Below are 27925 nucleotides of genomic sequence, written 5' to 3' on the forward strand. Positions count from 1 at the left end.
GGCTGTAAAAAAAAGTTCATTTAGAAGCAATCATGCATATATGTGTTCTAAGGCTGTAAAAAAAAGTTCATTTAGAATCAATCATGCATATATGTGTTCTAAGTTTGACAAAAAAAATTCATAGAGATTTAATCATGCATATATGTGTTCTAAGGCTGTAAAAAAAAGTTCATTTAGAAGCAATCATGCATATATGTGTTCTAAGTTTGACACAAAATTCATAGTGATTCAATCATGCATATGTGCTCTAAGGCTGTAAAAAAAAGTTCATTTAGAATCAATCATGCATATATGTGTTCTAAGTTTGACAAAAAAATTTCATAGTGATTTAATCATGCATATATGTGTTCTAAGGCTGTTAATTTTTTTTTTAGTGATTCGATCATGCATATATGTGTTCCAAGGCTTTCAAAAAAAATTCAAACTTGCACATATGTATTCTAAGGCCCTAAAAAAATCATAGTGATTCAATCTTGCATATATATGTTCGTAGGTTGTAAAAAAAAACTCATAGTGATTCAATCATGCATATATGTGTTGTAAGTCGGTCAAAAAAAAAATTTATGTTGATTCAATCATGCATATATGGGTTGTAATGTTGCCAAATAATTTTATAGTGAGTCAATCATGCATATATGTGTTCTAACGCTGTCAATATTTTTTTATATTGATTCAATCATGAATATATGTGTTCTAAGCTTGTCAAAAAACATTATAGTGATTCACTCATGCATATATGTGCTCTATTGCTGTCAAAAAAAATATCTTAGACATTGAATCATGCATATATTTGTGATTAAATATATGTGTTCTAAGGTTGTGAAAAAAAATCATAGTGATTCAATCATGCATATATGTGTTCTAAGGCTACCAAAAAAAATTTCATAGTGACTCAATCTTGCATATATGTATTCTAAGGCTCTCATAAAAAAAAATCATAGTGATTCAATCATGCAAAAAAGTGTTATAAGGCTGTCAAAAAAATATCATAGTGGTTCAATATTGAATATATGTGTTCTGAGGTTGTAAAAAAAAAAAAAATAGTGATTCTATCATGCATAAATATGTTCTAAGCTTTTGAAGAAAAAAAATTATAGTGATTCAATCATGCATATATGTTTTTATCGCTGTAGAAAAATGTTATAGTGATTTAATTATGCATATATGTGTTCTAAGTTTGTAAAAAAAAATTATAGTGATTGAATCATGCATATATGTGTTCTACGGTTGTCAAAAAAATTCTAGTGATTCAATCTTGCATATATTTGTTCTAATGTTGTCAGCGATGGCAAACAATCGCTGTATTTGTCTTCGCCAATACTTTGTGCGCTATTCTTTCGAGGCGAAGACAAATACAGCGATTGCGAGGACAAAGATCTCTGTAATAGTAATTTCAATTATAATCATTGCATTTTTGGAAAAATGAGAAGCTTGACTTCCGAACAAAGATCTACGTTTACAAACAAATCTTTTCAATTTGTGCACTCGGATTTATGCTGCGATGCCACAGATCGCTGTCTGACTCAAAGCACGAAGTATCCAGCGATGGCAACAAATCCTTTCCTTATCTATTGATTACTTGCATCGCTGTAGTCAGCGATGACAAACAATCGCTGTATTTGTCTTCGCCAATACTTTGCGCGCTATTCTTTCGAGGCGAAGACAAATACAGCGATTGCGAGGACAAAGATCTCTGTAATAGTAATTTCAATTGTAATCATTGCATTTTTGGAAAAATGAGAAGCTTGACTTCCGAACAAAGATCTACGTTTACAAACAGATCTTTTCAACTTGTGCACTCGGATTTATGCTGCGATGCCACAGATCGCTGTTCGACTCAAAGCACGAAGTATCCAGCGATGGCAACAAATCCTTTCCTTATCTATTGATTACTTGCATCGTTGTAGTCAGTGATGGCAAACAATCGCTGTATTTGTCTTCGCCAATACTTTGCGCGCTATTCTTTCGAGGCGAAGACACCCGTAGTATCTAAGGGAGGATTAGCTTACTATGTTATTTTTTTTATGATTATTCAAGATTTTGTTGGATATACTACCTTAAACATAAGCATGAAGTCTTTGCATCGTTTAAGACATATCATATGATGATTAAAAATCAATTTAATAATAATTTAAAAATCTTTAGAGTTGATTCCGGAGGAGAGTATCTTTCAAATGATTTTAAAAACTATTTTGAAAACCATAGAATAGTTCATCATAGATCTTGTCCAAAAACACCACAACAAAACAGTCTAGCTGAAAGAAAACACAGGTATATTATTGAAACAATTAGAACTTTACTCATTTCTCAAAACATTCCAAAAAAGTTTTTGGGCTGAGGCGGCTCTTACATCCGTTTATCTTATAAATCACATTTCTTCAAAAAATCTAAACAAAACTTCAGCTTTTAAAATTTATACCAAAAGGAACCCGACTAAAATAGGTTAAGAATCTTTGGATGTAAATGTTTTGTCCTTACCGACAAAAATGACAAACTCTCACCAAAAGTCATTCCTAATGCATTTCTTGGATATTCTGAAACTCAAAAAAGATTTAGATGCTATGATGTTAAGAACGACAAACTATACGTTTCTAGGAATGTGACTTTCTTAGATAACGTTAGTGGTTTTGAGAAGGATGAATCCCATAAAGAGAATATGGATTATTGTTTCTTGTTTAAGTTACTATCTAGAAATGATGATATTTTTATTGATGATGAACTCAATTAGCTTAGTAAAAAAGAAAATATAGATGAAGACAACCATCCTTCTTATCAACCTACTAATCCTCCCATAGAGGAAAGTTTATTTATTACCAAGACCCAAAGTCGGAAAGATGTAATAATAAAGAATTAAAAAGTAAAAGAATTTCACGTTACCGCAACTCATTATACAATTACAACAAATGTATAGCGTGATAAAAAATAAAATCTAGGATTTATTCTGAGTCACTGGACGAATCAGATGAAATTTCATAGACTTGTCTCTCACTTTTTATTGGTGGACCGTCTATCCTGGGTGGCCTCCACGTTGCGACAACTTGCCTAAGAAGACTGATCATCATGTCCACCACTGCATTCAATTGGGTCCCCATAGTGCTTACTTCTGTCCTTAATTTCTTATTCTCCCTCTCAATAAGTTCGAACCTTGCGGCAGAGACAATCTTCTCTTTTGGAGCAAGAGTTCGGTCTTCCTCGTGATTTGTTACTGATGGACTAGTCGTATTAACCTGACCGAGGCGACGTTTTGGTTGTAGAGGCTGGGCTACAACATGAGAAGGGACAGTTGGGAGGCATGGGTTGACAATTTTCTCAATCTTCCGATTTTGCCGCATTGGTTCCCAATAGCTTTCGAAATAGAAGGGATCAAATTGTCGTCCTTCATGATCATACGGTACGGCACGGACACCACCTGAGTTCCAATTCAATAATTCATCCCTGTACCGATCGCTCCAATTCACGTGCCTGCCCCCACCATTATTCATCTTCCTTCTCACCTCCAAAGGCTTATTTGGGATAGACTGCCCCAAGCCAGATTGTAGGAGAACTCGACTACCTTGCTGCATCTCGGCTTCAAAATTGCAGAATACCCACAAATCGCGGCCAGACAATCTGGCAGCCTCCGCAACAACGTCTTCATCATCGTCCTCCCCATCTCCATAAGGTCTCCACAAAACCTGTACATTGGTAATTCTTTTTAATAACGAATGACAAATATATTAAAATTTATTTACGCATGATATGGAAACAACGATATGCACTACGGAAGACAATCCTGCAGCGATGTATACTTAAGAATGCTGAACATTACAACGACTTATAATACTCAATGGTAAATGCTGACGCGATTGTAAACAATTTTAGAACGTTTACCTCATTTAATTGCAGCCCATCTAAAATGGACTTAGCATTATAAACTGCGACGTTTATTCTGGCCCAGCGACCGATCTTTGGAAAACCACAAATCGGAGGGCCACACTGTGGACGCAATGGGATAATACGTTCCAACGCCCAGGCCTAACAAAAAAAATATTATTAGCAACGCCACAGACTGCAATGAGATTTGTCTACAAATACTAAGTATGTAATCAACAAATACCTGAACAAATGGCCAAAATCCGCCAACTGTTTTCGTACCATTACTCGCACGGTGGAGTTGACTGTACAGGTGTGCGAGCATAGCGGCACCCAGGCATAGTTGTCGACTTCGTCTAAGTCTGCCAGGTACTGCAGCCACATGGAACTTATTCTCGAACCAGAACAATCGAAAAATAATGTAAGAGCAAAAAAATATAGAAGGAAGCCGCGCGACTCTTGGTCAGCTGTTTCAGATGCACAAGTAGCAGAGTGGCCTTCCCATTTATTACGGAAAACTGAGACCTTCATTGATGTGGAATTGCTTCCACCAGAAATACATTGACTCCATTCGTCCATCGACATTCCTTGAAGGGCAGTGCAGTTTCCCTTGCGTTATAGTTTGAATGCCGTAATAGGACAGCACTGCCAGCGCACTTAAGGCCAGTGATCCTCGCCACATCTTCTAGAGTCATGGTGATCTCAAAAGAATCAAACTGGAATGTGTTAGTCTTATCATTCCACTTATTTACCAGGTGAGTTATGGTATTCTAGCAAGTTTCAAAATATTGCTGGTCCAAAAGGCCACCGAAGTGCATATTTCGTAGTCGGTCCTTCTGATATGCACTCAGTTGACCATACCAAGACAGAACTACAGGCCATTGTCAGCGACCTCCGAGCTTTTCACCTGGTGCTCTACTCCTGTGACCTCCCTGTAACACAAAATAACATATTATTCCTACAAATTATAAATTACTTCAATTTGTACTTATAAATACTATTCTACTAACCGCTATAAATAATATCGGTTGCAGACATACTATCGCAGTAATCGCTATAAATATCAATACCTAACACAGTAATCGCTATACCAAAATCGCTAAACATATTATTAAATCTTCGCAGACAGGACAAATATATTTACCTTGGTCGCTATTTTCTGCTGTTCTCGCTCCAACCTGGGACTTTCTGGTGGGTCCACTGCCTCGAACTGGCTTTCAATCTCCATCTCTACCGGCTCCACCGTCGCTTTCCTTTCTCTCGCCTTCCTTTTCTCATCCTCCTTCTGCTTCCTTTCTCTGTCCCTATTCTCCTCCTCCTCCTTCTGCTTCCTTTCTCTCTCCTTTTCCGCTTGCTCCTTCTGATTCCTTTCTCTCTCGCATTTCTCCTCTTCCTTCTCCTTCCTTTCTCTCTCCCTTTTGTCCTCCTCCTCCTTCCTTTCTCTCTCCCTTTTGTCCTCCTCCTCCTTCTGCTTCCTTTCTCTCTCCCTTTTCTCCTCCTCCTCCTTCTCCTTCCTTTCTCTCTGCCTTTTCTCCTCCTCCTCCTTCTGCTTCCTTTCTCTCTGCCTTTTCTCCTCCTCCTCCTTCCTTTCTCTCTCCCTTTTCTCCTCCTACATCCTTTCTCTCTCTTTTTTCGCACCCTCCTCCTTCTCCTTCCTTTCTCTCTCCTTTATCTCCTCCTCCTTCTGCTTCCTTTCTCTCTCCCTTTTCTCCTCCTCCTCCTTCTCTTTCCTTTCTCTCTCCCTTTTCTCCTCCTCCTCCTTCTGCTTCCTTTCTCTCTGCCTTTTCTCCTCCTCCTTCTCCTTCCTTTCTCTCTCCCTTTTCTCCTCCTCCTCCTTCTGCTTCCTTTCTCTCTGCCTTTTCTCCTTCTCCTTCTCCTTTCTTTCTCTCTCCCTTTTCTCCTTCTGCATCCTTTCTCTCTCCTTTTTCGCATCCTCCTCCTTCTCCTTCCTTTCTCTCTCCTTCCTTTCTCTCTGCCTTTTCTCCTCCTCCTTCTGCTTCCTTTGTCTCTCCCTTTTCGCCTCTTCCTCCTGCTTCTTCCTTTCCCTTTCCTTTTCTTCCTCCTCCTTCTCCTTCAGCCGCCTTTCTTTCTCCTCGATTTCTTGTTTCCTTCTTTGCAGCAGTTCTTCCACCTGCTTCTTCCTTTCCCTTTCCTTTTCTTCCTCCTTCTCCTTCCGCCGCCTTTCTTTCTCTTGCAGTTGTTGTTTCCTTCTTTCCTGCAATTCTTCCTCCTGCTTCTTCCTTTCTCTTTCCTTCTCTACCTCCTCCTCCATCTCCTTCCGTTGCCTTTCCTTCTTTTCCTCATTCTCCTTCTGCTGCCTTTGCATTTCCTTAGCTTCCTCGAACTCCAACTCCCTCCTTCGCCTTTCCTTTTCTTCCTCAAACTGAGGAATATTCTGTTCCCTCTCTTCCTCCTTATTCATTTGCCTTTGCCTCTCCTCCGCCTCCTTCTGTCGCATTGCTCTACTCTCCAAGTTTCTCCTATGAGCCTCCGCCATCATATTGCTAACATCCCTTTCCCACTCCTCCGCATTCTTCTTCCTCTTTTCCCTCGCATGTGCATCAATCCTCAGCCTTCTTCTCAAATTCTCAGCAATATTTCTTGCCTTTGCCTTCTCTTCGTCATCCTTGTTCTGCATCTTCTGTTCTTCAGAGTTCTTCCTTTGGTCTGCAGCCTCGATATCTGATGGATAATCCTCCGCAAAATACGATTCTAAGGCTTTTTCCCTGTCTTCATCGTTCTCAATCTTAAGTATATTTTGGTATCTTTCAAAAACTTTAGATAGATGGGACTGGCGGATCACTTCTCTAATAGACAACCCATAGAACGACGGGGTATCTCTAATCTGATGAGGCGCAGACATTGCTAACCTGCACAACACAATACACGATCATCATCATTAGAAATCGTCGGAATATTTGGGTTCATAATACAAATCCTTGTATAAGAACCAATCTTCAGATTGAAAAAAGAAAACTTACACGAAACTCACCGAAACGATGGGAATTTGGATATTCCAACTGTAGAGTAAGCAACAGTAACAACTAATACGCAACAGAAGGTGGCAACGATGCTGCGACTGCGCGTAAGACGGAAACATATGCTCTAGTAAAAAGGAAATGATGCTCCGGCAACTCGAGATGAAAGCAAAGAATCTCCGGTAGAGTGCTTAGAGCGGAAAAGGATTTTTTTGAACTATTTGTATCATACAACATAACGCTTGCTACATACGCAAACTCTGCGGAACGTTTTCCCGCGATATCGATGGAGGGCAGTTTTGTCATTTTCACAAACCGACGATTCAGTTTTCTAGAAGGAGGGCATTAATGTCCGTCCGAGGAAGAGGAACCGACGATTCAGTTTTCTAGAAGGAGGGCATTTATTTCTGTAAATTTTCAGCGATATCTATTGTAATTTCATTCCCCATTTTAACTTCAACGATACATTACAACCACCTGCGGAACGTTTTCCCGCGATATCGATGGAGGGCAGTTTGTCATTTTCATGAACCGACGATTCAGTTTTCTAGAAGGAGGGCATTTATTTCTGTAAATTTTCAGCGATATCTATTGTAATTTCATTCCCCATTTTAACTTCAACGATACATTACAACTACCTGCAGAACGTTTTCCCGCGATATCGATGGAGGGCAGTTTTGTCATTTTCACAAACCGACGATTCAGTTTTCTAGAAGGAGGGCATTTATGTCCGTCCGAGGAAGAGGAACCAACGATTCAGTTTTCTAGAAGGAGGGCATTTATTTCTGTAAATTTTCAGCGATATCTATTGTAATTTCATTCCCCATTTTAACTTCAACGATACATTACAACCACCTGCGGAACGTTTTCCCGCGATATCGATGGAGGGCAGTTTTGTCATTTTCACGAACCGACGATTCAGTTTTCTAGAAGGAGGGCATTTATTTCTGTAAATTTTCAACGATATCTATTGTAATTTCATTCCCCATTTTAACTTCAACGATACATTACAACCACCTGCGGAACGTTTTCCCGCGATATCGATGGAGGGCAGTTTTGTCATTTTCACAAACCGACGATTCAGTTTTCTAGAAGGAGGGCATTTATGTCCGTCCGAGGAAGAGGAACAGACGATTCAGTTTTCTAGAAGGAGGGCATTTATTTCTGTAAATTTTCAGTGATATCTATTATAATTTCATTCCCAATTTTAACTTCAACGATACATTACAACCACCTGCGGAACGTTTTCCCGCGATATCGATGAAGGGCAGTTTTGTCATTTTCACGAACCGACGATTCAGTTTTCTAGAGGGAGGGCATTTATGTCCGTCCGAGGAAGAGGAAGCGAATGGCGGTAAAGGTTACTTGAGTTTTTGCTGCGGCACCAAATTACGATGCAATATGATGGCGACCCACATGGGGATACATGCCGGTCTGCATCTTATACGTGGCCCGGTTTGGAACCCCGAACATTAGATCTCAGTACCGGCTCTGTAAATAATTCCGCAAATCGCTATAGCGATTTGTAGTGTCTTCCGCACATCGCTATAGCGATTTGTAGTGTTATTCAGTAAGCAAATCGCTGTAAATCCCGACCCGAATTAGGACCAACTTGTCAGGGTCATATCTCCCTAACCAGAGGTCATATTCCAAATCCGTAAAAAGTGGTGTCTTCGTTATTGAGTCTAGTTTATTTCTGTAAATTTTCAGCGATTTCTATTGTCAGTTCATTCCCCATTTTAACTTCAACGATACATTACAACCACAATCATCAAAAGAAAGATTGCCCAAGCCTTGCCGGATTCTGCACTGTTGCTTTAGAAATTGTTGGGGTCCTCTCGAGCGAGCTCTCCAAGCAATGGGAGTCCCATCATCGCCAAATCTTCCAAGGTGATCATCATCTCTCCCCACAGAAACACAAAGGTGTTGGTCTCCCAGCACCATGCTTCAAACAGAGCCCTTATCACGTTGGCCTGGCACTTTATGTTCCCTAAGGATGCCTTCAAAGCCCCGTAGATCCCAACCTTGTTCCAACCTCCTCCGAACTTGGGTTCCAGTCGCCGGAACCAGTCGGACAGCCCGGGCAGCGGCCTCATTGAACCTTCTAACCTGCAATTTCCAGACCAATCTGCCCTGCCGGACTTGATTTCGGCTTCGAGGGGTGGCATTTCCATCGACGTCTCAAACGCCGCAACCTCCTCTTCTTCTTCTTCCACCTCTCCAACGATTGGCTGCAACAGTTGGGCTTCACCCTTCCAAACAGCTATGCTCAGAGCAACATGTCAACATCCCACTGATAGGCAAAACAACATTTCAAAGGTTATTTATCATAATGCCAGCTTTAGTTGAATCTGTTTTGATTGCAATGTTTGAAGCATCTCTTTCTTGCTTTGATTGTTTGTGTTTGTTGCTTGCTGCTTAAGTGCTTCTCAGTAAGCAGAATCTGGCCCTCATGCTCATCTCGATTGGATTACTGAGATTCCACCAGTAAGATCCGTAGTCCTTCTTGCTGCTAACTCTTTACATTTGCAGGTTGTTTCTTCAAATGATTATAATAATGACAAATATGCGAAGGAGTTCAGTATCAGTGTTTCTAATGCGCTTGCTACTTGTCCTGCTCGGGTTTTGCCAACTCCTCGTGTGAGTTGATCATATATAATTTATTGTTTTGTTCATTATTCTGATCAACTCACATGAGGAGTTGGCAAAACCCGAGCAAGACAAGTAGCAAGCGCATTAGAAACACTGATACTGAACTCCTTCGCATATTTGTCATTATTATAATCATTTGAAGAAACAACCTGCAAATGTAAAGAGTTAGCAGCAAGAAGGACTACGGATCTTACTGGTGGAATCTCAACCCTCTAACTCGCTCTCTCCCTTCTATTTATGCTTCTGTGCACATCCATCAGAAGATCCTACATTGCTCCATCAAGCACCGACTGACCTGCACATTGACTGTTGTGGGTCCTTACTGATGAGCTGCCTCTAAATTTATTCGACTCTGAGTCCTTACTGCACTTGAAGTTGAGTCGTTGTATTTTTTGTTATTCGGTGGGTGGTGAGGCCCTCCTCTACTCTCTCAAGACTCTTAGCTTGGGCAATCTTTCTTTTGATGATTGTGGATACATTACAACCACAATCATGGTAGTCTATCAAAAGAAAGATTGCCCAAGCTAAGAGTCTTGGGAGAGTAGAGGAGGGCCTCACCACCCACCGAATAACAAAAAATACAACGACTCAACTTCAAGTGCAGTAAGGACCCAGAGTCGAATAAATTTAGAGGCAGCTCATCAGTAAGGACCCACAATAGTCAATGTGCAGGTCAGTCGGTGCTTGATGGAGCAATGTAGGATCTTCTGATGGATGTGCACAGAAGCATAAATAGAAGGGAGAGAGCGAGAGAGGGTTGATGAGCCCCCGGACCCCCCTCCTGTAAGGGCAAAAGGCCATGAACACGCTGGGAGGAGCCCTCAGACCCCCCTTCTGTAAGGGTAAAAGCTCTGAATCAGACTCCATAACTCTTCAAGTTGAATGATGCTACCCACACTGGGAGGAGCTCTCAGACCCCACTTTCTGTAAGGGTAAAAACTCTAAATCAGACTCCACAACTCTTCAAGTTGAATGATGCTACCCATGCTGAGAGGAGCCCCCAGACCCTCCTCCTGTAAGGGTAAAAACTCTGAATCAGGCTCCACAACAGTAAATGTGCAGGTCAGTCGGTGCTTGATGGAGCAATGTATGATCTTCTAATGGATGTGCACAAAAGCAAAAATAGAAGGGAGAGAGAGAGAGAGAGAGTTGAATGATGCTACCCACGCTGGGATGAGCCCCCAAACCCTCCTCCTGTAAGGGTAAAAACTTTGAATCAGGCTCCACAACAGTCAATGTGCAGGTCAGTCGGTGCTTGATGGAGCAATGTATGATCTTCTAATGGATGTGCACAGAAGCAGAAATAGAAGGGAGAGTGAGAGGGTTGATGGCACTGGTTGGAATGTTTGTGAATCATTGCTTTCTTCCATGATGCCTAACGACAACAGTAATGAAGAGAAGACACTGGAATGTTTTGTAACACTGGAACGTTGATAATGGGAGCACCGTTACAGCAGATGGCGCAGGCGAACGTCTCCACTTTAAATGGTTAACATCGAACTTTCTGGAATTTCTGCTTTTTTGTCCTTTTCCCCACCCGTCGTTTCACAACTTTTGAATGGAGGATATTTTTGTCATTTCCTCGAACCGTCATTTCAGGGCAAGAAAAGCAAGTAAGGGTGATTAAGTCTTTGCAACATCACCAGAGTCCGATGCAAAGTTATGTCAACATACACGGGAATACGAGCCCCATGTGCTTGTATACGTGGTGCTCATTCAAAGCCCCGAACACGGACGTGGGATTCAGTGAATCATCGGGGGGGGGAACATATAACCTGCTTCGCAGTTGGTTGAAAGGTAAAACAAAAATGTTTCTAATTGATGCATGACTTGGCTGCTGGCTACCAGCTGAAATGATTGCATTTTACAAATTTTTTAAGGTTACTTTTCCATCTTAGTTTCTTTATTCCTTCCACATTTTTAAGTATAACTTGCTATTAATCTTTCTGAAAATCTGTTGGGAACGATGCCCATCTTAAACTAGTGGCCTAGTGGTTGATGATCATGAGAGAGAATGCATTCAAATTTTATATAATGAATGAATAAAACTTTCAAGTTTTTTTATATATATATATATATTTAACAAAGGAAAACCCTGTTTTGACAATGAAGACAATGGCTCCAATATCCTTTGGATCAAGCCACTGTTTCTGTGGGTTTCCTACAATTAATTAATTAATTCCCTAGGGAATGGTAAAGCAGTGCTGGTCCCGGATTAAATCATTAGTGCTAAAGCCGTCTGATCTAAGAATATGCACATACAGTGGTCAAGATGGAATATTTTAAATGTTAATCAGCTTCCTAAAGAGTTTTAATATACTGTTGGTTCCAATACAAATTATTAATTAGTTTAAGCAACTACTGGATAAATACCAACGGGGGGCTCCCCTTGTCTGGCAGGAGAGGTTAGTGCACGTCACCTTGTGTTGGGACGTTGCAAGTTCGAATCCCAATGGTATATAGTTGTATAACTGATAGGGGTCTGCCTAACCCCAGCTTTCTCAGCCAAAAAAAAAAAAACCTACTGGATAAAGGTAAAAAATATGCATTATGAAGTGACTAGCAGGTTTAATTACACTTGGTGGATGACTAGTGATCCAAAAGCTGGCTCCAGTAGAGTCTCGGACGTCCATTACATATTCCATTTTAAAGATTGATTATGGTCTTGTAGCCACTCGACCACTGTTGGAGATCTGGAGATGAAAGACTTATTGAAAATACCACTTGGTGGATGAAGCCGTATAGACTTTACATTTGAAGAAACCAACTTTATTTGTCTCTGTTGGTTGTAATTTGGATTGAGACAACTGATACTTTAAAAGATTGGAATGTTGTAAGAGAATATCAATCAAGCTCATTAAATAGTTTCTCTTTTTGAAATTCAAAGGCAACAGATGATTCCATGCAGAAGCCACTGTCACAAACTGAACCTAGAACCAATCATTTTTATTAATTCCCTACTTGAAGCCACTACAAAGTACAAACTATCTCATTCCCTCAGTTCTGCTTATAGAGAAAAGTCAGTTCTGCTTATAGAGAAAAGTAGAAACAATCTTTTAAAATTTGGTTTGGAAACTGTTTGACTTCATGAACATCATGATTAGGTTTCGCTCGAAGCCAAACATAGCCTGAGCCTTGATCTGATTTTGCACCAAAGGTTCAATAATTAAACTAATTGTTGGTTTTTTGTATTTGAAATAGCTTTCCATGCATGTTCCACTTATCGCACGCCACCTGGCAACTAATGATCAAGCAAATTCACGTGATTTTAACCTTGGCTAGAATATGGTTCATTTTTGTCTTTAAATTTAGTTTATGGTCATAAGCTTATACACCATATGCTACCTTTTAGGCTTGTCTATCAATGGTCCACTTTTTGTCTTACTGATTACACGTCTTCATAACATGTAAGTCCAATGACTCTCTCTCTCTCTCTCTCTCTCTCTGTGTGTGTGTGTGTGTTTATTCATGATCCATGTTGACAAATAATAATACATCCATTAGACTTCTAGACCCCAAAAGTCCATGTATTCTTTCTTCCATTCTCCAAAGAATGAAAACCTACCAATGAAAAAAAAAATACAGTTTTTTCTGCTCTCTATCCCTCCTACTAAGGCTGTCACCCTATTGCCTATTTATTTTATAACCATTTTCCTTTTTCGTGGATCTTGGCCTTCCTAACCCCAAAACAAAGGATTGGAGCGAGCCATTCCGGTTCATCATCATCGTCACCGTCATCATTGTCAGAAGGAGGTGGTGAAATAACTCTCCGAGTGTTGAACCATCTGAAGATCAGTTGTAGTCCGGACTGAGTGGGCTTCTGCAACCATTGTCCTACATCACAAATCCAATATATGAATGAACATAACATAAAACAAAAATGTTATATTTTGATTTTTTTTAAATAAGCTTTTATTTTATTTTTGTAACTGTCACGTTTTGGTTGGTGCCTTTGGAATCCATATTATAATTTGTCTGGCTTTGCATGTAGTGTACGAGTCTTTCATTGGTTTCTGCGTCTACATCATGAAGTCATTTATTATAGTTCAATACCACATCATTCGCCTGGGTCTGTTGGCCATTCTTGGCATATCAAATCCTCACACCCACAGGATGGTTGGACAGAAAGACAAACGTTCCTACTCTTATAGGAAAAAGGTGGCACAAGGGCAACAACCCTTCCACTACGTACTTTCTAGAATTTACTCTCTCTCTCTCTCTCTCTCTCTCTCTCTCAGACACATGTGCATAAGCGTCCACGGAGATTTCTTTTTAAATTGAGGGTTTGCGTGGAAAAGCTCACAAAGAGGGTGCAATTGAGCTGAGTTGCCCACGCCTAAACAATAATATTATTGCATAACAGTGAAATTGGATGCTACAGTAGGTGCATTAAATGCAGATATAAAAGAATGTATATTTTATTATATTCAATAATGAGAATGGTATTACTGTGTTCAATATGTTTAATAACCGAAATTCTATTACATTATTTAACTAGCTCTGCTTCAAGATTAATTAGTTAATGGGATACCACAAAAAAAAAACGATTAATTGATTAAGGGGATACGAAGATAAGTATATATGACGTATCTTATAGCACATTGTAACACAGTAACTAGTGCATCTCTTTACCAGTACAGACTAGGCATTGAAAATGAATATAAATAATTGTGCATGAAGAAGAAAGTTTTTCAGTTGCCATTGGCAATAACTATAGGCAGCCAGAGTCTAGAGGGGCAAATGGGTACTTCAACTGTTTCCAGGTGCAAAAAAAAAAAAGAAATGGAAAACCTTGGATGCATGTTACAAGATGGCCTGCATCCATTTTACATAATACCCATTGAAAATGATCATGAATATATTATAGGTCGTAAGCAATAAAGGTGCTCTATGAGATTCTCAACAAAAGGTTATCACTGCCAAGGAGGTAGTATGAGTGTTGAAAACAACCTTGAATATGATGAACAACAATGATACCCTTCTTTCATGCATTGATATAAAATATATGAGATATAATACCATACCTCGACTCTCTTATCAATCATTCTAAGTGTATTTCTGTCATCAATCAAAGTTCATTATTTTTTTTATGATGAGGAATCCTTGAGGAAGCGAGGAAAAGCCTGGGTGAGGCCCTACGACCATCCTGCCTTATATGGCTCACCTCTGAAAGCTATAGAGAGACATGTGGCCGGCGGGGTTTGATCCGGTGCCTTCATCTCAGCACTCTCACAACCACCCTGCCGGCGATGCCGGCCACCCCGTCGGTGGTAACCAAAGTTAGTATTCATGTTTCTATATGTCAAGAGAAGTATCCAACACACAAGGCTGTACAAAGACTTAAATTCCTAATATATCCCTGAAAGACAAGGGCAGCAACTTGACACAAAACATGCACCTTGAGTAACCATGGCTGCAGGATTCTAACATGTATGCCCCCCAAGATCAATGACAAAAAAGAAATTCTCCAAGGTCAATATCATGGAGGGCATTTTTCTCATTTACGGGAATGGTTATGTAACAACACCCAAAAATCCAATTCATATGAGAGCACCTGATCTCCTAAAATTAAAGATTTCAACATGTATATGGTAGTGTAGAAAGAGAAAAAGAAAGAGCAGTTTGGTCATTTGATTTTAAACGGTGGTCAATTTGTGGGCAGAAGTTTTGTGATTCTAGAATTTAAGCAAGTGTCGAATTAATGAGGTTTAGTGGTTTTCCTTATTGTGGTTTCAGGGTCAAGGAACGATGTTTTCGAAGGGGCAAAAGAGGCAACGGATGAAGATGACTTACTCCCTTGGGCGAGAGGCCCAAAGAGAGCTGAGAGCTCTTAGCCGGCTGTAGTATTCACCAATCGCCAGAAAGCACCGGCCGGCCTGCCGGATTGTCAGAATCCGGCGAAGTTGGTGCAACATCTGCTGCCTCAAGTTGTCAGCCTGCCACCGAAAAAAAAAACTTAATCAATAAAAAAAAAAGTAGGAGAAGAATTGTTTTTTTTCGAGAGCATGAAGTAGGAGAAAAATCAAAGCAGAAAAGTTCATAAATTTACTGAGCGAAATGACAAAAACGACTTTATTGTATTTCATTGGTAGTCATTCATCCTGACCTTAGATCGTGGACCCAGGATTTGAATTGGATAGAGGGATAAGGGTTTGATTGACACGATTATTCTTTATATTTTCAATTTATTGTTATCACTTTATCGCAAATAGATTCACAGAATGACAAAATCTCAATAATATCTTGATAAACTGAAAAAAAAAAACTCTTTAGCGTAGCATATCGTGAAAATTATTATGATTTAAACAAGTTTTTAACATTTTTTAACTTGTGTCTGTGTGTGTGTGTGATTTAATCTAACTTTAAACTCTTTATACTAAAGTTAGCAGCATTCAATTGATTGAAATATAAAACACCCTCAAAATGAGATAACAGGTTTCTAAAACACGTGAAGCTTTCTTAGGGATACAACAGGTCATTTGTCTGAGAAGAACAAGAAAAAATCATTTTTTAAAAAGATAACATGAGATACTTTTGTCTTTTGTTTTTTTTTTTTTGGAAAAAGTGAAAGTGACTTTTTTAACCTTTAGATGTAAGGTCAAATTTTTAAAAAATTGCAACTCATTTTAAGAGTACTTTAGTAATTTCAATACGTTGATTGCTTCTAATGTTAATATAAAAAGTTTTTTATTTTTTTATGGACAGGGAAACCACCTTCGGTATCAGAGATCCAGTCACGCTGGCTAAACCTGCTATGGTCGTTGTCCTGATGGTGTAAACATGTGGCACACCTAGGGTTGTCAACGGATCGGGTTCGGTTTTGACCCAGGTGAAACCAAACCCAAACTAGATTTGATATGGTGGTATCAGGTCAGAGTCAGGTCCAATCAAACCCACCATAAGAGAAACCATACCTGGATCCTATAAGAATTACATGAACCAGATTGAGACCATACCTGATAAAATGATATTTTTTATCATTTCTACATTGAAAAATTATAGATCTTAGTTGAAACTAGGGTCCAGCCTAGGTCTGATATGAAATTTCACAAACCATACCTGGCTTTATATATATATATATATATATATATATATATATATATATATATATATATATATATATATATATATATATATATATATATATATATATATATATATATATATATATATATATATATATATATATTAATCGAACCCTTCGAGTTTGACCCCAATTCTAATTGGACCTTATTAATTACCAAACCCTGACCCTATAGGATTTGGTATGAATCAGGTTCGGGTAAAACCAGACCCATTAACACCCCTAGGCACACCCCTTGCCCTCTTTAAAGTTAAAGTAACACACACATATAATGAAGGGAACATGCAACCAACACTACAAGAAAACCGTGGATTAGCGACGGCCTCTATCCATCGCTAATCCGTCACTAAGCCGTCGCTAAACTGTTTAGCGACGGCTTAGCGACGGATTAGCGATGGATAGAGGCCATCGCGATTTTTTGCTCGCTAATTAGCGAAAAAAATTATCTGTCGTTAATTCCGTCGCTAATTTGCGACAGATTAGCGACGGACATTATCCGTCGCTAATCTGTCGCTAAATTTTAAAAAAAAAATAAAAAAAAAATTGATCCTTGTCGGGCGGTATTCCGGCAGCACTAAGCCGGACTTATACCGCACCCGACAGCCATTGCATGCACATAACGATCGTTCTGCCTCATCGCGAACCGGCGTTGCCGTCCTTCATGAACCGGTGCTCTCCGGCGTCGCCGTCCTCCATGAACTGGCACCGTCATCTTCCGTGAACCGGCGTCGCCGTCATCCTCCGTGGACCGGCGTCATCGTCCTCCATGAACCGGCGCCAACGTCCTCCAGCGATCGCCGACCGTCCTCCGTGAATCGACGTTGTTGTCCTCCGTGAACCGGCGCCGACATCATCCAGCGATTGCCGACCGTCCTCCGGCGTCGCCGTCCTCCGTGAATCGGCATTGTCGTCCTCCGTCAACCGGCGCCGACGTCCTCCAGCGATCGCCGACTGTCCTCCGGCGTCACCGTCCTCCACTCTCATGTACATGCTCTCCAATAAGCTCTCCGACGTCGCTCGGTTTAAATCGAGCGCGGTCGATTTAAATCGAGCGCGGTCGATTTAAATTTCAAACAGGGAGAGAGGGAAAATTTCGCGCTTGGTTTAAATCGAAAATTAGCGACGGATTAGCGACGGAAAATTTCCGTCGCTAATCCGTCGCTAATTAGCGACGGAAAAATTCCCTCGCTAAATCCCTCGCTAAAATGTTTTTTTTGTATTGAGAATTAGCGACGAAATACTTGTTGTCGTTAATTCGTCGCTAATTAGCAACGGATTAGCGATGAAACAACTTTCATCGCTAATTCGTCGCTACTTAGCGACGGATTCATTAAGAAAGTTTTCTCTAGCTAATCTGTCGCTAATTTGCGACGGAAAAAATCCGTCGCAAATTTCCGTCGCTAATTAACATTTTTCTTGTAGTGCAAACTAAGGTCCAACATTTATAACCAATGATGATCGGGTTGCATTCTTCTCTAAATGTCGAGTTTTTTTATTGATCAGGCTCTATATTTTACATTTTTGTCATTTATTTAGTAAGAAACATATTTCAGATTAAAATTTTTTGATATTTAGATGCATTTTTAAAGCACTAAAGATCAATAACCGACAATACTTTGTACCATAAAATTGCAAGCCATCCATTTTTCATATTTCAGAAAACATGCCTTGATGTTGTAAAAATCTTCATGTAAACATATTTCTTATTGAAAACATTATAAAAAATAATTATATGAGGTCCAATTTAATGAAATGCTCAAACACCGGAGGAGAGTGGTCCGATCATCATTGGTTATAGATGTTACATCTTTCTTTGTTTGCATGGTAGAGAACTATAAATATGAGAAGTACTGGTATTTTCAATACTTTTTTTTTTTGTAAATCCAATCATGTAGATGTGTTTGACATGGTGAATTTGCTAAGAATCATTTATTGCATATAATTTTTGGATGCTTGAATATTTATGAAGATTATGAGTAATTGATTTTAAAGCCTTTAAATGCCTCATTTATGCATCATAATTGCATGATTCAAGAGTTGGTCTTTATAAAGCCAAGCATGTAGATCATATCCGTACGATTAGATTTAAGAGAAGAAAAAAATCCATGGAAATCACGGTTCACTATACATATGAGTAATGTGTTCCTTAGGCCCCCTTTTTTGTTAGATCTAGTTAGGCGCCTTCAAAAATGCATAGTTTTAAGTATTTTTTCTCAAGTCTAACACCTTAAATGTGATCTATAGGTTTTGTTTAGTGGAAAATGACTTTTGGATTGCCAAAAATCTCACATGTATACAGGTTTTTCCGGTGATCTAAAATCAATGGCTATGAAGGTACTCGCTTTTTTGGATCATGAAAACATATTTTTTCATAAAAAAAACATGATCCAAGAGTCAATTCTCACTAAATCAAGCATGCTAAACACATCTAACGGTTTAGATCTATCATAAGCACTTAAAACCTATGGGGCATAATAGAGCAAAATGGGACAGAATGAAAAATGTGGCCTAATATGTTCAGTAATATATATATATATATATATATATATATATATATATATATATAGAGAGAGAGAGAGAGAGAGAGAGAGAGAGAGATGAAAACCTACCAGTTAGAAAAAATATCAACCCTACCCACTAAGAATTTTTTTTGGTGTTTTTTAGAAATTCTGACCTTACAAATGTGTTCAACATGATTGATTTACTAGAAATTGACACTTGGATCATGTATTTTGGATGAAAAAGTGGTATTTGAAGCCTAAAAAAGTTATGAAAATTATAGATTGTTGATTTTTGAACCTTATAAAACCTATCCATGCATGCATTTAAATCAAATGATCCAAGTGTCATTTTTTAGTAAATCAATCATTCTGAACACATTTGTAAGGACATAATTTTGAGAAAACACAAAAAATTAAAGGTCCCTATATATATATATATATATATATATATATATATATATATATATATATATATATATATATATATTACAACCTTTTCTAATTTTTCTGGAAAACAAAGAAACGCCCAATGCGATCCCAGGTCTTTCGAGAGTGATAATCCTAAAATCCTCTCGGACAAAATCATTGAAGGATAATTTACATATAAGCGCCTAACATATAACAAATTTATGTTTAACGACCTTAAGTTTGAAATATTTACGATAGAGACATAACCTTTTAAAAAATTGCTCAGAGCTTGAGCTATTTTTTTTATGAAATTACTTATTTAATTGGCCTTAAGTATAACTATAAAAGTAGATGGCTACAAAAGTGACATGCAATAATTAAAAATAAAAGGAAAGGTTAGAATTATCATTTTCAAGAGTTAGCTGAATAAAAAGCAACTCGCAGGTGGTTTATTCGAGCAATTTTTTTATCAGGTTAACAGTTTATCTTAAATATTTGAAACCTGAGGTAGCTAAACATAAATTTGCATATGGAGTAGCCAATATACATAATGATGGAATTACCCCACCGAGAAATGAATACGAGAAACATGGTTTTACGAGGAACTGTATGGTATTTGAAATGACTAAAGTACCCTTTTTTTCGAAATTGTGAATGAGAGCAAAAAGAGGGCAGACCTGTCGGACGAATCCCTCATAATTGGCAAGCTTGCCAAGTGCTATGGCCATCTGACCCATGTAGTTCCCGGCATCCGGTCCTTGGCTAAGCGAACCGGAGACAATGGCTCCGGCGAGTGCCTGTTGCAACGAGTCAAGTCCCTGTGATAGCGCCTCCTCAGCTTGTTGTGAAGACTGCTGGAGGTCACAGATCCCCAAGAATTGCTGCTCCGTCAATGGCTCCAATTGGGGTACCAGTATCTGTGTAGGTCCAGTATCCATTGGGGAAAAAACAAAAGTTTAAGGCTAAATTGGTCATTCAAAGAATACAAACCCCAAAAAAGAGAACAAAACAAGTAGACGAGAGTTTATGATTTACATAAGGACAATATAGTCATTTAAAAGCGTTATCGAAAAAACTTTGGGACTCACTAATAGGTTGTATATTGGAAGATTCATGAGAAATTGAGCGAAATATGTAAAAACTCAGTTTGGCATCATATGAATCATTTACCAAGTCAACCCAAATATTCAATGTTGAGTTTGGTCTGATATATCAACTTCATAAAAATCCATAGTTTCACGAACTTTGTCACTGGATGAGTTCAAGCTTTGACAAAGTTGGTGAACTTGGTCATGTTTCACCTGTGATACCAGATGTAGAAGTTTTGGAGTTCATGAACTTGTTCATATTTGTCAAAAGCATACTCAGTTTCCCAAAGGTATTTTCTTTGCAAGGAGAAAATTAGCTAGGGTTAGGCAGACCCCCTACCAGTTACACAACCATACCATTGGGATTCGAACTTGCAACGTCCCAACACAAGGTGACGGGTGAAACTCATCCAGTGATAGACACTCCAGATTTGAAGACCCAAATTAACCAGATGCAAATTATGATAGACACTCCATCCTTAATAATTAAGGCCTTTGTTGAACTCACTACACATTCTGATATTGGCCAACCTATCCGAAACCAAGATCAACATACTATTGACAAACCACACCATTGAATAATCCCACTGGGTTTTAGTCTTTACTTTCATATATAAAAGTAGCGTTCCGGTTCCAATCTTAGCATAACTAAGTCTATATATTAAGAATAATTTACTTGCAATGGTTTTCAAACAATTAAAACCATACTTGTAGCAAAATTTATTGAATACACCTACTTATTGCAATTTCCTTCACGCCTAATGAACTTATCCCACCGTTAATTATCTGTACGCCCCCACGCCATGATAACTAAAACTTCTTAATTTGTGGCTTAACTACAGCTAGAACTTGAATGTTGGTTTTTTTTTTTTTTATTTCAACAATGACCTTAGAGGCGTTCCCCGCAAGCTGGTTTTGTCCAAAATCCACTGATTTTGAGTGCAGCCCACACATATACAGTACATGGATGATGGATCTGACGCTTTCAATTTACACATTTCCTTTTTCTTTTTCTAGAGAAATATTCCAACTTTCAAATACAAGGATTTGAGAAACTCAAGTATATGAAGTCCTCCATATCGATTTCAGATACTTATGAAACAAATAAACACTTATTCTATAGTGATCCCCAAAGGTTTTTGGAGTAGTGGGATGGGGCTTAGGCAGCTAAGGCGGTCTAGGTTCAAATCTCATGGGCGCCTAGGCCGCTAGGCGGTCTAGGTTCAAATCTCATGGGCGTCACCCCTTGAAGAAGCTGAAGCCTGGTGACTCCCTGGGCGCAAGGGGTAGGCCCATGAAGTTTTACATTGCCAGGACAGTGATCTTAAGTAGGGCAGGCAGAGACCTGAGAGTGGTTTCTCTGGGTAAATATTAAAAAAAGTGTCTATAGCGACATGTCTGAGCTATAAAGGTAGGGATGGCAGTGGACCGGGGGAAAGCGGGGCCCCGCCCCGCCTTGCCCCGTTTGGACCGGGGATGAAGGGTATGAAACGGGGATGGAGGCGGGGACGAAGGTTAAAATCCATCCCCGTCCGGGGGTGGAGGCGGGGATGGACGTGCATTTTTCCCCGCCCCGTCCCGTCCCCGCCCCACCCCGCCCCACCCCACCCCCGCCACGATCCCCGCCTCATCCCCACCCCGACCACTTTTCCCCGCAATATCCCCGCCCCACCCCGCCTCATCCACGTTTGAACCGGGGATGGAGGACATGAAACGGGGATGAAGGCGGAGGTGGAGGATAAAATCCATCCCCGCCGGGGAGGCGGGGCGGGGGTGGAGGATAAAATCTTGAGGCGGGGCGGGGGTGGAGACCTTGTCCCCCGCCCCGCCCCACTGCCATCCCTATATAAAGGTCATATTTTAAGATGAAATTTTGTGGTGTCATTGTGGTCGATGTATATATAGTGCATAAGTGCATCATCAACTCTAAGGTGATTTATTATGTAGGTATACGAACTAATTTAAAGTGGAGTGTGTATATGTTTGAAGTTTATGTGTAATCTTCGAAATAACTTCAATCCAAATGATGGCAGTAATAAACTAGGGACACATTGGTCAATATTGAGGCGCAAAGAAGGACAGATTAATCATTTTGTGGTTAGGTAAATGTATGACGGGTCCATCTCACTTACCTTGAGGAGTTCAGACGGCCGGAATCCACCCATCCAAAGGAAGCAGCGCTCCGCTGGAGTCTTCCACATGCCTGAAAAGAGATGGAAGACGTCCGACTTGGCAGCGATGCCTTTGAGGTGGAAGATCTGGTCGTAGTGAGCGACACAGCTATCGACAATCACCCGGAGCTCACCGTCTGGAAGGTGAGCATGAAGCCCAGCCCGGAGCTCAGACATGTGCCTCTGATCCTCTTCTAGCCATCTTGCATGTTCCATGTCAAAGATTGCCGCACCTGAACAAGAAAATTGCATGGGAATTAATTACCATTAGGTCCCTCATTGTTTAAAAAATAACCTACACCCCACACATAACCCCCCAAATTGCTAACTTATATGCCATCCAAGCCCCTGATTGTTTTCAAGTTTCTCACCTGGAGCCCTTCATAATAGAACAAACCCCTGATGAAGTGAAATTAGGGATGGCAGTGGACCGGGGGAAAGCGGGGCCCCGCCCCGTTTGGACCGGGGATGGAGGCGGGGACAAAGGTTAAAATCCATCCCTGTCCGGGGGTGGAGGCGGGGATGGACGTGCACTTTTCCCCGCCCCGCCCCGTCCCCGCCACGATCCCCGCCTCATCCCTGCCCCGACCACTTTTCCCCGCAATATCCCTGCCCCGCCCCGCCTCATCCCCGTTTGAACCGGGGATGGAGGACATGAAATGGGGATGAAGGCGGGGATGGAGGATAAAATCCATTCCCCGCCGGGGATGGAGGCGGGGGTGGAGGATAAAATCTTGAGGCTGGGCGGGGGTGGAGACCTTGTCCCCCACCCCGCCCCACTGCCATCCCTAAGTGAAATGCAATGTGAATCACACTAGTTAATTACTTTAGCACAGGGGTCCTACGAGTTAATCAAATTCCTGATTAACTTTTAAAAATAATTGTATCCAACATTCCTTTGTTTGTTCCAAATGAATGACCTATATACATACATGCCGACAATAATTCAAAAAAAAAAAAATTAGAGAGAAAACCTACAAATTCCTTGTAATTTAGGAATATCACACGTGACTCTGATTGTGAAAATTATCATAAAAATCAATGTTGTTAATAGCAAACTGGAGCTTTTTGAAAACGATTCAGGTGAAAAAAGATCATGATTCCAAAAATACTGTCATCCTTGGTTTTATAGAAGAGTTATAATTAACCTACATGTCGCTTGTTGATCCTAAAATAGTTTACATGTTCAAGAACTGGATCCCCTCCCACACCCATCTTTGCATGAATACCAAACAGTAAAACAACCAAGAAGATCATAAGGTCAGTAGGAGCCGAATCTCAGGTCGGTTTTGTGGTCACCTCAGGTTCACGATAGGGATAAGAGAGATAGTAGTCAATGGCATATTGCCAATAAGTGCACTTGTCTCAGAGTCTGAATTTGCTAAATCATGACCAACACATGTCTCATGCCATGTCCAAAACCGCCATAGTATTTTGTCAAGTGAGTTGTAGAGATTTATATTAGACTTTACCCTTGATGTTTATCATTTTTCTCGATAAATGTTAAGAAGGTAAAGGTACTCTTTTCCAACTATGGCAACCCCAAGTAATGCATTTTAATTGATTAGTTCAAAGCTCAGGCGTCTTTGGGTTTGGGAAAGCCAAAACTAGGTGCTTTAATTTCTCTAAAAACTTCTTCCATAATTAGTATAAAATACAGCTGCCTTTAAAGAAATTTTCTTTACATTTAAAAAATGTAAAGAAACTCGGATGATGCAAGGGGGAAAGTTTTGGGCCTGACAATTCTTAAATAGGTGGATGGCTCAAGTCATGATTCACTTAGAAGGACTTGCTTTCTTTGCTTTTTTTTTTCTTTCTAAGTTGGTCTCCCAGCATCTCTTTTTTGCTTTTTACATCTTACCCTATGTTGGAAAATTACAACACACACAAAATGACAGCAATTCTAAGAAGATATATATAAAACATGGTCTAAAAGGTTCTACAAATTTTTGGAATTTTAGATCAGGTCAAGGCTCAGTAGGCAGCATTTTTATCGAGCCAGGCAGGCAGACACACTGAGCCTCTCCAATCAACTTCTTTTTATGTTGGTTTGTGCTCTTATTTCTCCACAAGTAGAGCTTGAATATTTCACTATTTTTTTTTTAAAATAATGCTTATTATAGTCCTCATTATTGCAGTTGATGACGACCATGATGATGATAACTATTATTATTATTATTATTATATAGAAGGATTGACCTAAGTGAGATAGACGGTCCCTTTCATAAATCATAACCATTACTTTCAATGCCAATAGAAAAATAATATGGTTGAAGTTTGTTGCACACGTTATATGTTTGTCAAAGGGGAAGGACATTTTTCAAAAGAAGAGAGGTGGTATCTCTAATTGATATATCCTACTATTGAAGGCATATATAAAAGAAAATTGTACCTGAGGAAAGGTTGGCGCCACCACCCCCTGCTATGAGAAGACCCTACACATATCCAATATCAAAATCTATGAGACAAACAAGGAAGAAGGAAATTCTTAAAAAAAAACCAAAAACCAAAAACTATGAGCTTGAAACCTGTGATCTTGCTCGCTGGAGTTCTTGCTCTAGCTGGTTCAGCTTGATCCTACTATTTTCTAATTGCTGTACATAAGCCTTCAAAAACAAAACAAAAAAATAAATAAATAACTGAAAGAAGAAATAGATCAAAACAAACTATTTCGTGGATTATATCACATATCTCAATGATCTTTTTGTTTTTTTATAGGATATATCATTGATTTTTAAAGAAACCCGTTTATGAGATTTTATTATTAATCATGCTAGTGGGTATTGAATAATTGAACGAAGTGATATCAACAGATTTTCAATGAAATCAATAAATGATAAACAAAAAAGAAGTTAAGCTTTTGATTTTAATAATATGTGCATAGATTTCATGATTCTAATGGAAACTGACTCGTATCATACATGATATTATCATTATTTATTCTGCTATTATTTATTTATTACTGAATGATAGGACTACAGGTTTTAATGTACCATCCTAGTATCTATTTTTATTTATTTATTTATATCTTTGGTGGCACAAAAATTTCATCATTTCACCGAAAGCTTATCAGAAAAAGAGTTTTTTTTTTACTTTTTGGTCTTTTCTGCAGAAATGGAGCTATGCGCATCCTAGAAACAGAAAAGAATAAAAGCGTACCTTCTTTCTTAGTCGGCTTTTTCTTGCAGCCTCCCTATTCTGAGCTAACCGTCTCAAGGTCTGAAGACAAAAACGAGTCAAAAAGTTGCACTTTATATCTGAACAATTATTATGAAATTGATCAAACACATATAAAGAAAGACACCATCAAAACAAACAGACAAATAAGTGAATGAACAATTTATTAATAAAAATGATTTCTGCATATTCGTTATCACCTTGGCATCCAATATCTTGGAACCATCTTTCTCTGAACTTGAGGACGCTCCCTTCTTCTACAAAAATATGTAAATATAAGTACCATAAACAAACTAGCCATCAAGAAAAGCGCAAACATAAATTAATGCATGCATAAAAAGAAACTTTCAACATGAATTTTCAGGGTTTTTGGTGTTGAGATTTGGATAGCAATAGCAATAACGATGCAGATGGGTTGGTGGAAGTGATCATGGGTGTTTTACCATTCCCCCAAGTGGAAGGCTTGATTAAATGAGGTGAGGTGAGGCAGCAACATACTCAACTTCAAATATGTGGTGTTTTGGGACTTGGGTCATACCATAGTTTTATAACGGGGGATATATTGATGACGATGACCCATCACCACCACCATATATTAAAATAGTTGTAATATTATTAACAATAATAATAAGTATTATTATTTTTATAATAACACAAAAAAGTCATTGAGAAAGTGTGCTGCATACATCATCTGAAATTTCCTGCCATAAAAAAGTAATTGAGAGTCGGCTCATGAAAATAAGCAAAAGAATAAAAATATAGTAGTGATATAATAAAATGTAAACGACGTCGCTTTTGGCAATATATCTTTCTTAAAAGGCTATAGGCTTTGAAACTCGGATGGATGGTGGTCACTTGGTTATGCAGTTGATAAATTGTAATAACAATTCTTTTGTTTGATTTGCCAATAGGAAATGGATTCTTAAGAATGCACAAATCTTTTTGCTGAGAGAAAAAAGAAAAAGAAAAATTAATTGGAAAGGATAAAAGAAAAGAACCTTTTCTGGGGGCTTCAATTGATTGTTGGGAGCTGTTGGGGTCCTGGAAGGGTCGAAGGCCATCTGATGATCTGCTGCTGGTGCTTGGGGGTTGTGTTGGTATTGAGGTTGAGGGTGGTCCGTCGCTTTTCTACTGAATAGTACAGGAGACTCCGGTTCAAACGGCGCATCTGCTGCTCTGCAGGAGGCCGTATTCTGAGCAGATCCCGAATCTGTACTCTCTGCTGACCGAGAATTCGTCTGTCAAATATATTCCAACCTCTTTCTTGATCACAACATTCACACCCTCTCAAAAGATGGTCTCTCCTATTATCCATTGCTCATCAAATATTTGATGAAATAGAAAAAGTTGACAGATTCTTTGGAAAGAAAAAGAAAAACTGAGAGAGAGAGAGAGAGAGAGAGAGAGAGAGAGAGAGAGAGAGAGAGAGAGAGAGAGAGGTTTAATGAGAGATTACTAACCCTTGCTGGTGGTTGAAATCTCATTGGCCATGAGGGGAAGATTTCCAGAGTTGGTCTAACGCCAAAAAATGCTGCAGAAAAGAAACATATATCCAGGTTCTTCAATCAAAAATATAAAAGGAGGATGCAAGAAAAAAAGTGAAAATTATAAGGTGTATTCAGTAATTTGTGATGGAGAGAGAGAGAGAGAGACCCGTAACAAGATTGAAAATGGTACACAGGGTCAGTATGCCTCTTTGAACATGGTAATCATTCCGTGTCAGAGAATTTAAATAGCATGATACAACAAATATGGAAAAATACCAGCCTTCTCTCTCTCTCTCATGCACACAACGGGCAGTTACAGGAAACGTCATGAGATGGAAAAAGGAGAAGAAAGGGGGGGGGGGAGAATTGGACACCCACCCTTTGTTTCTCCGTCAGCTCCTATCCCTACACCATGAGGAATCTTTGGCATGAGCGCCTCCTCCAGTTCTCCAAAATCATAAGCGGATCCATGTTGATCACTATCAGAAGCAACCGGAGCAACATCAATAAAAAGAAGAAATAAGAAA

The 27925-nt window shown here is 39.3% G+C and overlaps 1 protein-coding gene across 1 annotated transcript; it reads right to left on the reverse strand.

Moving 5' to 3' along the window:
* Positions 1 to 12960: 12960 nt before the first annotated feature.
* On the reverse strand, positions 12961 to 27143 carry LOC149816945 (transcription factor TGA9-like). The gene is made up of 9 exons (XM_089986601.1): positions 26910 to 27143; positions 26112 to 26168; positions 25894 to 25953; positions 25263 to 25340; positions 25127 to 25169; positions 22696 to 22967; positions 20153 to 20392; positions 15276 to 15418; positions 12961 to 13316 (listed from the first exon to the last, which is right to left on the reverse strand). The coding sequence occupies exons 1-9, from the start codon at positions 26970 to 26972 to the stop codon at positions 13226 to 13228; spliced, it is 1047 nt and encodes a 348-aa protein (XP_089842727.1). The 5' UTR covers positions 26973 to 27143; the 3' UTR covers positions 12961 to 13225.
* Positions 27144 to 27925: the final 782 nt, after the last annotated feature.

Source organism: Nuphar pumila, chromosome 14 (genome assembly GCF_984573655.1).
Source record: "Nuphar pumila chromosome 14, dmNupPumi1.hap1.1, whole genome shotgun sequence".
Classification (NCBI taxonomy): Eukaryota; Viridiplantae; Streptophyta; class Magnoliopsida; order Nymphaeales; family Nymphaeaceae; genus Nuphar; species Nuphar pumila.

Bases quoted from the DNA above. Each gene is read 5' to 3' on its own strand.
- LOC149816945 (XM_089986601.1), bottom strand. From the start codon at position 26,972: ATGGCCTTCGACCCTTCCAGGACCCCAACAGCTCCCAACAATCAATTG. The intron at 26,169-26,909 runs GTTCTTTTCTTT...ATATTTTTGTAG, and splicing joins AATTGAAGCCCCCAGAAAAG to AAGAAGGGAGCGTCCTCAAG. The intron at 25,170-25,262 runs GTTTCAAGCTCA...GGATATGTGTAG, and splicing joins TCCAGCGAGCAAGATCACAG to GGTCTTCTCATAGCAGGGGG.